General features: G+C 43.9%; 2 protein-coding genes across 3 annotated transcripts in view; both read left to right on the top strand.

Annotated features, from left to right (window-relative positions):
• Positions 1–23: 23 nt before the first annotated feature.
• Positions 24–10528, top strand: LOC106745772 (glutamate dehydrogenase, mitochondrial). The gene is made up of 8 exons (XM_014621680.1): positions 24–647; positions 4504–4704; positions 6156–6389; positions 6757–6914; positions 7623–7778; positions 7886–8096; positions 8195–8349; positions 9066–10528. The coding sequence occupies exons 1-8, from the start codon at positions 209–211 to the stop codon at positions 9180–9182; spliced, it is 1671 nt and encodes a 556-aa protein (XP_014477166.1). The 5' UTR covers positions 24–208; the 3' UTR covers positions 9183–10528.
• A 1810-nt stretch (positions 10529–12338) lies between these two features.
• Positions 12339–15175, top strand: part of LOC106745777 (band 7 protein AGAP004871) — a 17641-nt gene continuing 14804 nt past the window's right edge. The window contains exons 1-2 of one of the 2 annotated variants that reach the window (XM_014621692.1): positions 12339–12479; positions 13237–13360. In XM_014621692.1, the coding sequence (XP_014477178.1) occupies positions 13279–13360 (82 nt within the window). In that variant the 5' untranslated portion in view covers positions 12339–12479; positions 13237–13278. Of the gene's footprint in view, positions 12480–12931; positions 13042–13236; positions 13361–15175 lie in introns of those variants that run through there. The other variant, XM_014621690.1, reaches the window with a different exon arrangement.

The following is a 15175-nucleotide window of genomic DNA, read 5'->3' as shown; positions in this document are numbered from 1 at the left end:
CACCACTCGTCTTCATCGCACAAAGTCGCGTGTGATCGGACGCAGTCGGCCGACGGGTCGTGTTCAGTCAGTATCGTTACGATCGGATTAGCTCGGTTCTTCGGATTGAACGTCGTGACTGTCATCGTAGCCTGTCATCGTTCTCCTCTTCGTCGCCGTCGTCTTCCTCACCGTTGTCGTCATCGTCACGCTTGTCCGTCGCACGAAGATGTTTCACGTGCGGGGTCTTGCGCGCTCGTCGATCGCCTTGAAGCAGGCGCCGAGCAACGACGTTCTGCGAGGCATGTTGGCGCGAGTCCTGCCGGCTGCCGTGCAGGCCAACACCCGCGGCTACGCCGACCACCAGATCCCGGAGCGGCTGAAGGACGTGCCCACGGCGCCGAATCCCAAGTTCTTCGACATGGTGGAGTACTTCTTCCATCGCGCCTGCCAGATCGTCGAGGAGAAGCTGGTCGAGGATGTTGGCAAGCGCTCGCGGCTGCCAGTGGAGGAGCGCAAGAAGAAGGTCAAGGGCATCCTGATGTTGATGGAGCCGTGCGACCACATCCTCGAGACCACGTTCCCGCTGAGACGCGACTCCGGCGACTACGAGATGATCACCGGCTATCGCGCCCAACATTCCACTCATCGGACGCCGTGCAAAGGAGGTATGCTGCATACCTGACTCCTTTTGTTCTCTTTATCTTTTTCGGCTCTCCTTTGCCGTTTTCGCGTCAAATGTCGCGCGTTCTTCCTGTCCGTTAACATCCGCCCCTCACTGATGTTCAACCTCTCGTTCTAATATCTCGAATTAATCTTATTTACCCTTCTTAAATTTATTTATTTAGCACATACACGCATTTCTCATACTCTTATTAAAAAGAAAAAAATATATATATGTACAATTAAATATATGTTTAATTTATAATTTTGTAAATACATTTTATAAGTATACTCAACAAAGACATGAGAAATTTATGTGCGCTAAATAATTTCAAAATAATTTTAACCTAGTTATACACATATTTATTTATTTACTTGCATTTATTTGTTTATAAACAAAATGTTAGCAGCATACCAGAGCGATTTGGTAGCGGGTTTAGTGAGAATTTTACGGCTTGTTACCTGCGTCCACACAGCTTAACGGCGGATCAATGGCAAAAACCGAGCATAAAGAATCGGTATTGTGTCAGCCATTGAGATGCGGATGCGGGACGACAGATTAGATCCTGTCCCTCGGTTTCTGCCATCGATCTGCCACGTTGCGCTCTCTCCACGGGTTCCGTAATATTTTCGAGCCGTCGGCGGCAATTCATAGCGAATTCACTGCGCAAAATCTGTTTCCGCAGGTTCGACTAGCCGACCGGGAACTCGAGTGTTTCTCCGCCGTGCCGGGCGGGAGGGGGGTATTGCGCGTATTTTGCGTGTGAATTTCGCTTCGCATCCTCGGATTGTCTCAAGGATGTCGCCGGCGCGAAACTTCTCCGAGAAGATAGACGCGTGTCGTAAGACGATCGAGTGGCCGGCTGATAAGGAAAATTTATCATCGTCCCGAGAGCGATAAGCGGCGTGCCTCGCTTTCTCGCATGTGACTGCGCCCGAGTATCTTCCGAATTGTCTCTCTCTCAAACATACCTCGTTACGAAACGCCTTCGAGCGTTGATAAGGTCGAACGACGAGACACACGTATCTCAATAACATTTTCGCAATTAACATTCGTGCGTTGTCCGCATTGTCGCGTTTCTTTTTCTTTGATTTTGTCTGAGAGAAAGAAAGAGGGAGAGAGACAGAGCGAGAGAGGCTATCATTGTTCGCGCGATCGATATAGGTTGCGTGAGCCCATGCGTGAGCGAAAAGTTTCGGAGTTTTATCGAGGCTGACCGAGCCGAGCCCCTGGTCTCTATCTCTGTCTCGTCCACGGTCGGACGGCTGCGAAGAGTTACGAAAAAATCCTGATTAGTCACCGAACCAGCGATATTTATGCGTCCAGTTATCAGGTTGCTCGGCTGTTGCGCTGCCTGCACGTTCAACGCCCAACGCGTAGGCGAGTTTTAAGGCTTCGCCGACTCCGATCTCTTGTCCCAAGGATGTGTAATGGCAGATGTGTGTCCGTTTGAATTGAAAATTCCATTCGTCCAGATGCGAAAGAGGCGGAGAAGGCTCCGAAATGATCTCATTGGGAGGGTGAAGGGGGGGGGGGACAGCTGACGAAAGCTGCCTCGTCCCTTTTTTAGCATACGACACTGTAACCAGGTTGAGTCCCTGCAGCGAAAAATTCTAAACGTATATCGCGATGAGGGAAAAAAAGAGACAGAAGAGTCTCGACGCGTCTCGCGTTGCGACGCCGGTTAATTGAATCAATTAATCGTGCGATAAGTTTCTCCTCGACCCGACGCTTATCGCGATGTCCGTCGAGCTGAGGCGTGACAATGTAAAACGGTCTTCAGCGGAACATTATATGTTTTTGTTTTATGCATATTATTATGTATATTATTATATTATAATATTACATTATAATTTATTTACATTACATTATAATATCATTAGAATGTCAAGGAAACCGAAACGACGGCCGATCGGCGATAGAGAGTACATGGAAAAAATTAGTATCAATTCAAGACTTATATTCTCATATATAAACAAGAATACATAATCTTATACGAAGATAAAGCTTGCTCTTGTGTGTGCATGAAGAAATTCTATATTTAGTCCCGCTAAAAGTATCGTATTCTCGTTACTCAAGAATAATGTCTATGAATAGAGGGGAGAAATACTGAACAGAAAGAACGATATCTGATAAAATTCTGACCGAACAGATAAAATTCTCGGTTCGAGGATATCGTTCTTTCTGTCAAATACTTTCTCCTCTCAATTCATGGAAATGATTCTTGAACGATATAAATATATTTTTAGTAGAACTACGTGGAATTCTTTCACGTAAGATTACATATTCTTGCTTTCACACGTGAGAACACGAGTCTCGGATTGTTATTAATTTTTTTCCGTGTATATGATTCGATCAACTGATTAAAATTCGACGATGAACGATGCCAGACCGTCTGAGATTTTTATTCGTGCGCGCCAAGCCGTGAACGAGCGGCCGAAAATAAATCGGGAATCCACCCGTAGGACGCATTTAATGACAATGACATGATATTTCGAGTCAATGATCCTCACCGCCGCCGCTCAACGCCGTTTCGGCGATTCGCCTTAAGGACCGTCTACATTGGAAGTAAACAGCAAAGGATTCGAGGTCGACATTGGAAGTAATAAATAAAGAGTATTGGGGTAGTAATAAGGCAGTAGGGAATAGGAAATGGGGATGAGCGTGTTACGCTTATTATACCGTTATTCCACTGGGAAATGTGTTGTTCTCTTGTTCCCTACTTCGCAGTGTTATTATCTCCAATATAGACGGTCCTTTAGAAACGCCACGAGTCACGGAAAGAACTAAATACGGCAGGTTTTAATCGAGCACACGTGAATTTTTCTACATGAATTTCTGTAAAAATTTCCCTTGGGGCAGGACGGCCTGCGAAAACAAAGTCAAGTTGTGTTGGATTAGATAATAATTAGCGCACGAGGAGACCGCATATTTGTGGGTCTACTTTGCCGCTGTTATACAAGATAGCGAAAATACGCCGTCACGTGATGGACGTCACGAGTCGGTCGGTCGGGAAACCCGTTAACGAACGGACGATAATTCGCGTAACGTGAAATTTTACATGCGAAACGCCAATTAGAAGGCAAATATCGTATGACCGTGAGTGTAGGTTTGTAAGCGCGTGAGCGAGCGTGTTTGGATGCTTAAAAGATGTTTGCGAAGCGTCGATGATAGTATTTTTAGACTTCTTTTATAGCTTCTCGCTTGCAGACCGATCCCGTGATAAAGAACGAACGACTAGAGACATGCCGCATATTCTAATCCACCGACATGCCAAGATTATGCGATGATATATTTACATATGCATCATGCACAATGACGATATATATTCCTCCGAATTACACGAAGTGTTTCATAGGTCACAAAGCGGCAACCAACGGGAAGGGCAAACTTCCAAAAAGAAAGGGCTAGAAATTATATACAAATTAATTATACGTAAACAATCGAGTAATAACAATGAGATAATTGAGTATAAATAACAGTTATATATAAGTAAATAATAATTATTGTTATATATGAAGTTTTCTCATACGAGACTTCATTTCAGAGTATATTTTCGATATATCTTTGAAATTTCGGAAGAAACCCGGTTTTTCCCAAATTTTCCCGCAGATTTGTTCAGTTTCTTCACCTCCTCTGCGGAAAAAGTAGATGTGTCAGGTTTTAACTAAACACGCGTGAATCTCTCTAAACGAATCTTCTGTAAGAAATTTCTTTCGGGACAGAAACTTTTTTTCCGAAACTTTAAAACTAAATTTCTAAACGTTCGAAAATTAATTAATTAACGTACTTTTGCGTTTCCCGATTAATAATTATATATGAAGTTGTCACAGGCGTTTAATTTAATCGACTGTCCACAGGTATCCGTTTCTCGATGGACGTCTCACGGGACGAAGTTAAGGCCCTGTCGGCTCTGATGACTTTCAAATGTGCGTGCGTCGACGTACCGTTCGGAGGTGCGAAAGCGGGCATCAAGATTAATCCTAAGAACTACTCCGAGCACGAGCTGGAGAAGATCACCAGGAGATTCACGCTAGAATTGGCGAAGAAAGGTTTCATCGGTAAGCAGCTTGTGTCGAGCACATTCGTTGCATGGGTGGCAGGAGAAAAGAGGGGGGGGGGAGGGGAAGAGAGCCGAGAAGACTTCGACTCTGTCGACTTCTCGACGAAGAGGTAATTTACGCGACCGTTACATCATCGTAAATGGGTGTGATGGAGCGATGCGCACGTGACGTTTGCGCGATAATTTTAGATGCCTCCGCGAGAAGACGCGAGAACCATCCTACCTAGGAGGCTCCGCTCTCCGAGAGTGATTATCCGCGAGTTTATCAGCGTAAGAAATTCACACGATCGACGTGGCCGATGACGCCACCGATTACGTCACACATGCACACACAATACACGCGCAACCGAGCAAACACGTGGCGGGCAACAGCTGCTATGCGGCCCGGATTGATTGCCGTAAAGATTTATTAGCCCGACTTTTGCACGGCTAATTCCTTGAAACGCTTTTGTTCGCTCACGTTTGCGTCCGTGAGAAGAAGAAGAACGAGATTCATTAACGCACCGTCTCGAGTGCCGCAGGCAATCGTTCTTGCGTTTAGATAGATAACGATAAACGCCGATACGAGGTTGGAAGGGGGCGCGTGAAACGTGTAAACAGATTAATCTACTGTCCACTTGCGACACAAGATTGCAGATGGATTAACATCCTATGAATTATTTATCTTGCGCGATAGTATAGACATTTTTATGCGCATTTCGCGCGCTTCCCGTTGACCCCAGCTGGCCACGTTTGTTTTCGAGTCTTTAATTCACCACGCTCTGACACGTGAGACTGCTCGATTTTCCTACCTCGTTGTTCTCATTCTAATCAGTATTTTTAACCTCGTGATGTGCAAATTTTGGAAATACAGAATCTAAATAAGATGTAAGATAGTGTATTTGCGGAGGAAAATTCTCAAGTGGTTTAGCAAATACGACCGAAAAAAAAGTAATGTTTATAGCGGACATCTGATACTTCGAGAAAAAAAATAATGTGCCGTATAGTAAAAAGTATTTTACACTTGTATGGTAAAATTGGGTCCTTGTTAAAATTTTTATGCTAATTTTCAATATACTCGTAAGTTGATTTAATTATATTGTGTTTATGTTATCTCAGTATTTTTTGTTGAGTCGATATTCAACATGTGTACGTGTTAAAATAACACATTTTATACTTCAGTATCGATTAACATGTTAACGTATTAATTTTGTGTTAATTTTTGACATAATATTTGTGTTACTTTTCAACACATTCATCTCGTGTGGAATTAACACGAAAGTTTGGTACACGTGAAATGTGTTAAATTTAACACCAAATTTTTTACCGTGTAAAACCTAGAAAATCGAAGAACGGTTCATCGGATCGGAATGTGGCGAGCTAGGGATAACGCTGAATAACTGAAGACGCGGAAAAAGCTCGCTCTTCTGTGATATGACACTTCTCAAAGGCTTCTCAATGAATTTCCAGGACCTGGCGTCGATGTTCCTGCACCTGACATGGGTACTGGTGTACGAGAGATGTCCTGGATAGCCGACACTTATGCGAAGACTATCGGCCATCTCGACATTAACGCTCACGCTTGTGTCACCGGTAAACCTATAAATCAGGGTGGTATTCACGGTCGTATCTCTGCGACAGGACGTGGAGTCTTCCACGGTTTGGAGAACTTCATTAACGAGGCCAATTACATGAGCATGATTGGTACGTACGCGAATTCCTCACTTTGATTCGCAACCGGTTGAGAAGTTTGGCTCGATTTTTGAATCGATTCGACGACTTCATTGCATTTAATAGAGGCAAATTAAGCGGGGTCTACAATGAGAATTTAAGCTCTAAACCTTAAAAAATTGACCAATTACAGTCGGTCATTCTCCTCATATTCGACTGTGATTGGTCAATTTCTTAACGTTTTCACGGCGTTCATTTACCTTTGTTGTGGAAGGTGTTGGATTTGCCGTCGAAGAAGGCAGAAAATTAAACCGGACTTTTTAAATATACGATAATTATATATATATATTTTATGATGTATATCGCACGTAATCTAATTAACGCGTATAATAATTTTTAGGTACCACACCAGGCTGGGGAGGCAAAACATTCATTGTGCAAGGTTTCGGTAACGTGGGTTTGCATTCCATGCGTTACTTGCATCGCGCCGGAGCCGCTTGCATAGGTGTGATCGAACACGACGGAGCCATTTACAACTCCGAAGGCATCGATCCGAAGGTAATTCCCTCGCACACGTATTTTGGCCAACTCCATCGTAATTGCCATGTCTTCTATGATGAATACAATGTGCTTAGTATTCGATTAGTATTACAGTATTCACCTCTTAGTTTATACTATTATTCTCGATTGGTAGTTAACAGCGTTCTATCAATATTATAGCATCTGCTTATAATAATCTATTAAAAAAATTTTTCCTTTTTGTTATGGCCAAGGCTCGATCATCTCCGATGGTCATGTTGGTTGTACGAGAAATGCTTATTCTTTTAGTTTTCCCTAAAGAGCATAATAGTTTCGTAAGCTTGAAACCTGTGAAATATGAGGCAAACCGATATATCTATCCGGTATGTTACGTAAAATCGCTAAGTACATAAATTCCTGAACGGTACATTTTACGTAATTCCTACACATTAACCATGTTCAAGCGTGACAATAACTGAGAATGGCTGAAAAATGTACCGTATTCCGGTAACTACTCCGCGATTTTACGTAACGTATTGGACAGACATTTCAGTTTGTCACATATTTCACAAGTTTCAAAGTTACGAAGTTATTATATTCTTCAGGAAAGATTAAAAAGTAAAGCCGGAGATAGCTGGAGGGGCTCAACGAATTTTTATCTTATTTTCTTCATTTTAAATTTACGTAATCAACCAATCAATAATCCACTTATAAGATTTTCTCATCGAATTTTTTCCTGCGCTTTAGGAATTGGAAGAGTATCGTATAGAAAACGGCACCATCATCGGCTTTCCCGGAGCCAAGCCGTACGAAGGCGAGAACCTTATGTACGAACCATGTGATATATTTATACCCGCTGCCATAGAGAAAGTAATTACCAAAGAAAACGCTGGACGTATTCAGGTGAGGATCACTTGGGTGCTGACAAGTAAACTGACTGAATAAATCAGTTGACAGCACGATACATCGACACGCTGAACAATGCAATGCGAATCGTGTTCTCTGCGCAGGCGAAGATCATCGCAGAGGCTGCCAACGGGCCGACCACTCCCGCCGCAGATCAGATCTTAATTGATAGAAATATTCTCGTAATTCCGGACCTGTACATTAACGCTGGTGGTGTCACAGTCTCGTTCTTCGAGTGGCTGAAGAACTTGAACCACGTGTCCTACGGCCGCCTGACTTTCAAGTACGAGAGGGAATCCAACCATCACCTGTTAGGTACGTCCAACCCGGTCGAGAAACAACTAAATTAATTCACGTCGCAGACGCGCGTTATTTCTAAAAGGTGTGGTCAACAAATTGATCTGTGCCCGCAGAATCGGTACAGGAGTCCTTAGAGCGCAGGTTCGGTCGCGTCGGTGGCCGTATCCCCGTTACTCCGTCTGAAGCCTTCCAGAAGCGTATTTCCGGTGCTTCCGAAAAAGACATCGTCCACTCCGGTCTGGATTATACGATGGAGAGATCCGCCAGGGTAATTATTAAAAGACCAATCGACGTAACGTTGCACGGAGAAAAAAAGATTGGTCGAATTAAGGCTGCTGGCTCCTCGCTGCAACTCTTGTCCTTGTTTTAATATTATTTAATTAACGAAATTAATTTGATATGGAAACTTCCTTTCTAATCTCTTTTCTTATAATTTTGTCGGTATTAATTTTACGACTACTTATCGATTGTTCGAGTGAACGAAAAGTGTTTTCACAATTTTACAAGTGTGCTGAATCGACCACGAATATCATTTCGTAGGGGCATCTTTTTCTTTGAATGTAGAATGTATAATTCTTGGCATGTTTTTTCTCGCTTATAACGTCATCAAACAAGGACAGTTGCAGCGAGGGACCGGGAGCCTTGACGTGACAAAACAAGCCTTTACGAACAATTAACGACGCACATTAATTCGACTCCGTTCGTTGTTATGTTAATTCGACCAATTCAGTCTTTTTCCTCCGTGTAAATCGGTCAAAAGTTTCGGCAATTTTAGAGATTTCTCTCTTGCAAAAAGTGTTTTCTGATCGAGCAATTTCCGTAGTTATTTACGATCCTGCGCCAAAGTCGTTCATTCAGCAGAAAAGAAAACCGGTTTGCCGTTTCGAAAATTCCACGATATCTTCTTGACTATTTTAAGACACCTTTTATAGGCCGCAACAGAAAAAGCCGGACACGAATAGCCTCGTGTTTCTTTTCTTGCAGGCCATTATGAAGACTGCCATGAAGTTCAATCTTGGCCTTGACCTGAGGACAGCCGCGTACGCAAATTCGATCGAGAAGATATTCACTACTTACTCGGAAGCTGGTCTCGCTTTCTAAGTATTAGTCGCAAAATTGAACGCAGTGAATCGTAAAGAAGAGCCCCGAGGACCGAGTCAGTTTTACCGTTTACGCCTGCGAGAGAGGTGATTCCGCTCAAGAAGAGACAACTTCATAACGGACGACGGTTGTTCATCGCGTCGAGTCGCGACGATAAACAGTGTGTCCCGCGTGCGCTCGTTCGCTCGAGACGGCTCGGACGCATTTTTCCCCGCTGGTCAAGTTACGAACAATTAACGACGCACATTAATTTCGCCATAATTTCGAGCCGCTGCTCATTGGTGCTTGCGTGGTGATCGGTTACGACGGGGGCGACGGTAATAAAGCGAAAATCAACATGACGAACAAAAATGTAACAAAGATACTTATCTTTCCCGGATGCCTTGTTTTTGCTGCGCCCGTCGTAACGGATCACTGCGTGGACTTATGAACGGTGGCTCGCAAATGACCACTTGTGACGCTCCGCTAACTGGAGAAAACGAATGTCCGAGCCGTGTCGCGCACACGAGTGCACCAGGGTGTTGCATCAACCGTGCAGGTCAGCAAGCCGGGTTGCCGTGACACTCGCTGTGCTGGCAGGCGCGCGTTCGACCTGTACGGCGATGCGTACATCCTCTGCATCTATCACCCGTCACGTTCTCCGCATTGTAACGATTTGCCTAGTACATATATAGAAAATTCATATAAAAATTGGATATTAACGCGAGATCGTTGAAGGAACACTACGACGGTAACGTTGAAAGATGATGGGGAGATGAGGAGAGACGTCCGACCTCGTCTGCGTCAGCAAGAACAGGTTACGGAACAGTCAGGCGCAAGACCAGTGCATTTTTATAATTCACTTTTTATGCATATGATGTAACAATATACATACATAATATATATATATATATATATACATATATATATATATATATATGATTACGACACGGTCGAGTCGGACAGCTGTTTATAATCCGCCGTTTCTTCTCGAATTGTACAATTTTAATGACACCGCACGATATTCTATCGCCGATCGCGATGCCAAACAAAGTGAAAGTATTCGCGGATGTTATCTCATGAGACGAGAGAAAAAAGAAAGAGTTTGTTATAGAAGTGTGAAGGAGGAGAACGACGTGTAGCACGTTATAGTGTGGTGTAACTCAGTCGTTGTACGCAAGATCCCGTTAAGCAAGAGGACACGCTCAGCAAGATACAACGCTTTTCGATTCGTATGTACGCGAAAAACACCATCTCGTCAACGATACTTGACACGTTTAACAGAGTGTTATTTATCAGGTGTGCGCCATTGCTTCGATTGCACTTGGAATCGTGGAAATAAATCAACTGATGGGGTTATGACTGTACGAGTGTTCGTCTTCGTTGATTTATTCGCGTTGACTATTAACCCTTTTGGTGCTTTCCGCCCGGTATCCTTGACTCGCCTTTTATTACCAGATACACGTACGAAGGAAGGCGAGCCCGCGCCGATATAGCGCGCAAGTGTGCTCGTTCTCAGGTGTTTTATTCATGGGCACAAAATGTATTCGCAACGCGAAATACGTACATGTGAAATGCACGTATTTCGCGTAGAGCGACACGCTTCTTCTTGATCATTCGCCACATAATCGAAAAGTCAACGTGAGATATAGATGTTGCGGAGGAAAAAAAAGAAAAACCGCTGATCTTGTTCAAACGCCAAGTCGCTGCGAATTTATTGAGCGATAAAGCTGTATTTGCCCTGACTCGAAGGGAGCAGTTAATTTTTTCAGCGTAAAAAGGAACATCACGTAGAAGAAGTGTTTTTTACTGAAATTATCAGTGGGCGATATAATCATTTGTTTTGAAAAGTTAGCTAATAATCACATGCCGATTTTACGATCAATGCAAGTGGCTCACTATCTCTTTGTGTAAACGTCAGTGATCAAACGCAATAGAGATCTTTTATTAATTTTGCATCGCACGAACGATGCGCACGGGAATGATTATTTACTCGGAAAGCGTTCATAATCTTTCCGTGAATAAATTCTAAAATTTCCATTGGCCGTTGGAGTATTTCTTATATCCTAATATATATATATGATGTTGAGTCACTTTTCTATAATATTTATTTCATAATTTAGTTTTTAAGAAATAACAAATATTATAAGCTTATGATCTTTTTTATTCACAAAACTAAATAATGAAATAATATTTAAAAAAAGAAACTATATCATAAAAATAGAACTTGAATTTTAACTTTATTTTAGTTATTACTAGTCATTCTCGTCATTCTTCTTGGCAAATTAGGCAATAATTTGTTCCATTTTTCTATGAATCCTGCAAATAAATTTTCATCAGGTGCTGCGCGTAAACTTGGTTTACCGATTTTCTTAGGCAAAACCCACATCAAATAGCGCACAATTATAAAATAAAATTACACTTAATTTCGTGAGATATATAGAAGTGTCACGTACAGAGTGTCCCAGCGTAAGGAGAACACCTAAATATCTCCTTTGTTTTTAACAATATGAGAAATATATTTAGAGCAGTGCAATTTGAATGGTTTCGGAGGAATACCGTGAAAGGATATTTCTTTTATTATCATACTTTTAAGATTCCCAGTATATTTAAATGTTATGCTTGGACACCCCGTATATAAAAGTACAAGCCGTAAGACATATGATAACAACAAAATGAAACGCAAACACCGTCGTGGGGTGTTTAATTAAATATCCCGCTTGGCCACGGAATGGATTAAAAGCGAAACTCCTCGAATTTAATCTAAGACGATCTAAGAACGCTCCGATAAAAATTCACCGTGCGATACTTTTTGTTTCTTCCGTAATTACGAAGAACAACTGACCTTAATTCCTACGAAACGAGCTGGCTTGGCGTTCCTGAAAATTGATCCCAAGACAAAAGGAAGAAGAGGATCGCTGGAAAGGGAGAGAGGGGAAGAAAGAGAGAGAAAGAGAAATAAAGAAGGGGGACAATACGAGATCGATCGAATTATATTTTCGCCCTTTATCGGAGCGGATTTCCCACGGCGAAATATGCGATCGTACACCGTCGACGAGGGCGGCGGCAGCAGGAGGCGGCCGCATCACCGGGAGCGCGTATTTCGGTGCGCGGATACCGGTCGCTTCGCGGTGTCCGCAAATAGCTCGTGTATGCACGGTGACGCTCGTGTCGTGGCCGGGCCGGACAGAGCCGCGTGCACACTACCACTGCTCGTCGGGGCGGCGCCCGTTGTATAAAACGTCGCGACACCGCGACGACTACTTCACTCGTCCTGTCGGTACTCCTGCTAACGGTGCACACCATCAGCGGCGCAAGGTGAATAGGAGAGGAGAACGAGGATACTTTTAACAGATAGGAGAGAGAGAGAGAGAGAGAGAGAGATCGTTTCAGAACGAGCGAGATAACGCGAAGAAGGCCGTTGGCCGCTGCAAAATTCCAAGGGAGGCTAAGGGTGGGCGAGGGTGGACGACCTCTGTGTGTGCTCAGCCCGGCAGGGAAGCGGGCCAAAGGATGCGTAAACCACCCTGCGACACTCTCTCTCTTTCTCTCTCTTTCGCCCTCTTCCCATACTTGCTTCCTTTACCTCCTTTCTTTCCTCTCTCTCTCGCTCCCTCGTCGGTGCACCATCCGTGAGTGAGATAAAGTCGAAAGTGCGATTAAATAGTGCCGTTGCCGTTATCGCCGGATCTGGAGGAGAGTGAAATCGCGTGTCGATGATACGCACCCACCTACCCTCCCACGTGTAATCTTGTTTGTATTAAGCGCGACGATGGGCGCATCGAGCGCATTCGGTGTCCGACGCTCGACGTCGCAGTGGGGATCGTAGTGTCGTGTTGAAAAGAGTCGGGATTAATTTCGAATCGAGAATATTTTGCGGGTACATCTTCCGTAGATTTCTTTCCTCTCGATCTAAATTCAGTTATTTCGCTCTCTCTCTCTCTCTCTCTCTTACTCTCTCGGTTGTGATAAATGTCGCGCTTTTGTAACACGTGCATGTGTAATTTTGCTCGAGACGCTTCTACAAAGGAAAAAGACATGCCTCCTCACGACTCACGTTCGACTGTTCATTTAGGTGGCGAGGTTCGAATCGCGCGTTAATCCCACCGACATACCTATGGCGACCATCAGCAACGGCAATGGCTCAACGATACACATCAACACTCGGCCCGACGACATCCGCAAGCGGATCATAGGATGTGAGTCATCCATCTCTCAAACGAAAATTACGTCATAAATCTCGAGACAGTGCGCGTGTGGGTGCGTGCGTATGCAACGAGAGAAGCAGCAGCCGCGCAAATTCCCGCATGCCTCTCGTGTGTTTTTCTCCGCTGCTCTTTGACTTTGTGTGAAGAGAAGGAATGGAAACAGAACTTTCTCTCGATTTTCCCTGATACGTGCACAATTCATTGGCGATACATTGGTGCAGTATTGGCGTTCATTGACGATACATTGAGTGAATTTTGCCCGCTATAAAGCAAAAGCGGATTTTAGGTAGTACCTGTTATAAATTTTGCCGACGGCTTTCTAATGGAATTATAACGGGATTTACTGCATTGAGAAAAAAAGGCTTAAAAATGTATCTGTGAAATATAAGGTTTATTTCACAGAAATCAATGTTTGCTCAAATACGGAGAAATGGAATTTTATTCCTAGCAAATAAACCAATTGATAAGAAAACCTGGGTATATTTCACAAAGATATATATATATATTCCATTGCCACAGTCAAATTTTCTCCCAACCGATAAGTATCGAAGGAAACGTCACAAGAAACGTTTACTTCGCAAAATTTCAATTTTATTTTCTCAATGTAGCACAGATTAATCTGTTGTCAGGCTCTGCTAGCGAATCCTGTTATATTTCTGTTAGCGAGCTATTGACAAAATTTGTAGCAAATACTGTGCAAAATCTGCAGGTTTGGCTGTCTGGCTTGTATCAGGCAACATTCGTTCAACGTAACTCCAATAAATGCCAATATAACCAATATTGCGACCAATATATTGCGAATGAATTGTGCCACTGGGCTTTCCTCGATCTCTCGTCGCGATTCCAATCAACGAGTCGTGTTTTTTCCGCGTGAACGCTCCTCTTTTAATCGGCTATTTCGTGCCAGAGAGAGAGAGAGAGAGAGAGAGAGAGAGAATTGCTCGTTAATGCCAACGATTATTCCACAACGTATACGTGGCGGAAATCAGACGGAGGCTCCGCGGGGCTATAGCTGCATTGAAGCACAAGCGTGGGAAATGAATTATTTGACGAGTGTAAAGAAGGTCGAATACTTCTTTATTCAGCCGAACTTCAACAGTGTGGCCCCGACAAAGTCTCGGGTATTTGCGCAATAGGTCGCCAGCAATTTCAGCCGGTCGACGATTACTGCCGCGCGCGCTGGGACAGGATATTCGAGCCGAGTTCGCATTTGAAGCGGGTCACCGTCTGTCACGTTACCTTTGACATTCGCGAGCAATATTGAACAAGTTTCCCGGGGAAACTCTCCGTAGGAATTTCCCGACGCAATTTGAATTCCCATTCGATTTCTCATTCTTCTCGAAAAGGAAGCTTCCTGACCCGGAAGCGCGCGAATTAGGAGCCGTAAGTTCATCGGTTCCTCCCCTCCCGTCGGGTGTTCGATCGGCGATCTTTCTCTCTCTCTTTCTCTTTCGTCGTTAACGAGCTGATATCCGACGAGCAGAAGTCTCTAAAGCTTTGTATACCCGGCGGGATATCTAGGCTGCGAACGAAAATAGTAGCTATATACTCCGGCGTACATGCGGGCTGTCGGCGATAACAAAGATCTCGTGTTTTCGCAAGAGACGATGCGCGTCAATTTGCGTTCTTCACTTCGCGGCTCTCCACAATTTGGCGCGCGAGAGGAAGCTCGCAATGCACACGGAGATGGCTCGAACGGTTCTCTCGTTTCATACAGATGATCGTGGTCGGACGTGGAAAGTGGAGTAAGCCGGCTGTGCGCGGGGCCGGCGGCGCGCGCGAATTACGCTTCAAGTGGAAAGAGTC

Source organism: Dinoponera quadriceps, unplaced genomic scaffold (assembly GCF_001313825.1).
Source record: "Dinoponera quadriceps isolate SergipeBrazil2010 unplaced genomic scaffold, ASM131382v1 scaffold1658, whole genome shotgun sequence".
NCBI lineage: Eukaryota > Metazoa > Arthropoda > Insecta > Hymenoptera > Formicidae > Dinoponera > Dinoponera quadriceps.
Note: the sequence above shows the minus strand (reverse complement) of the source record. Positions and strands in the feature narration are given on the sequence as shown.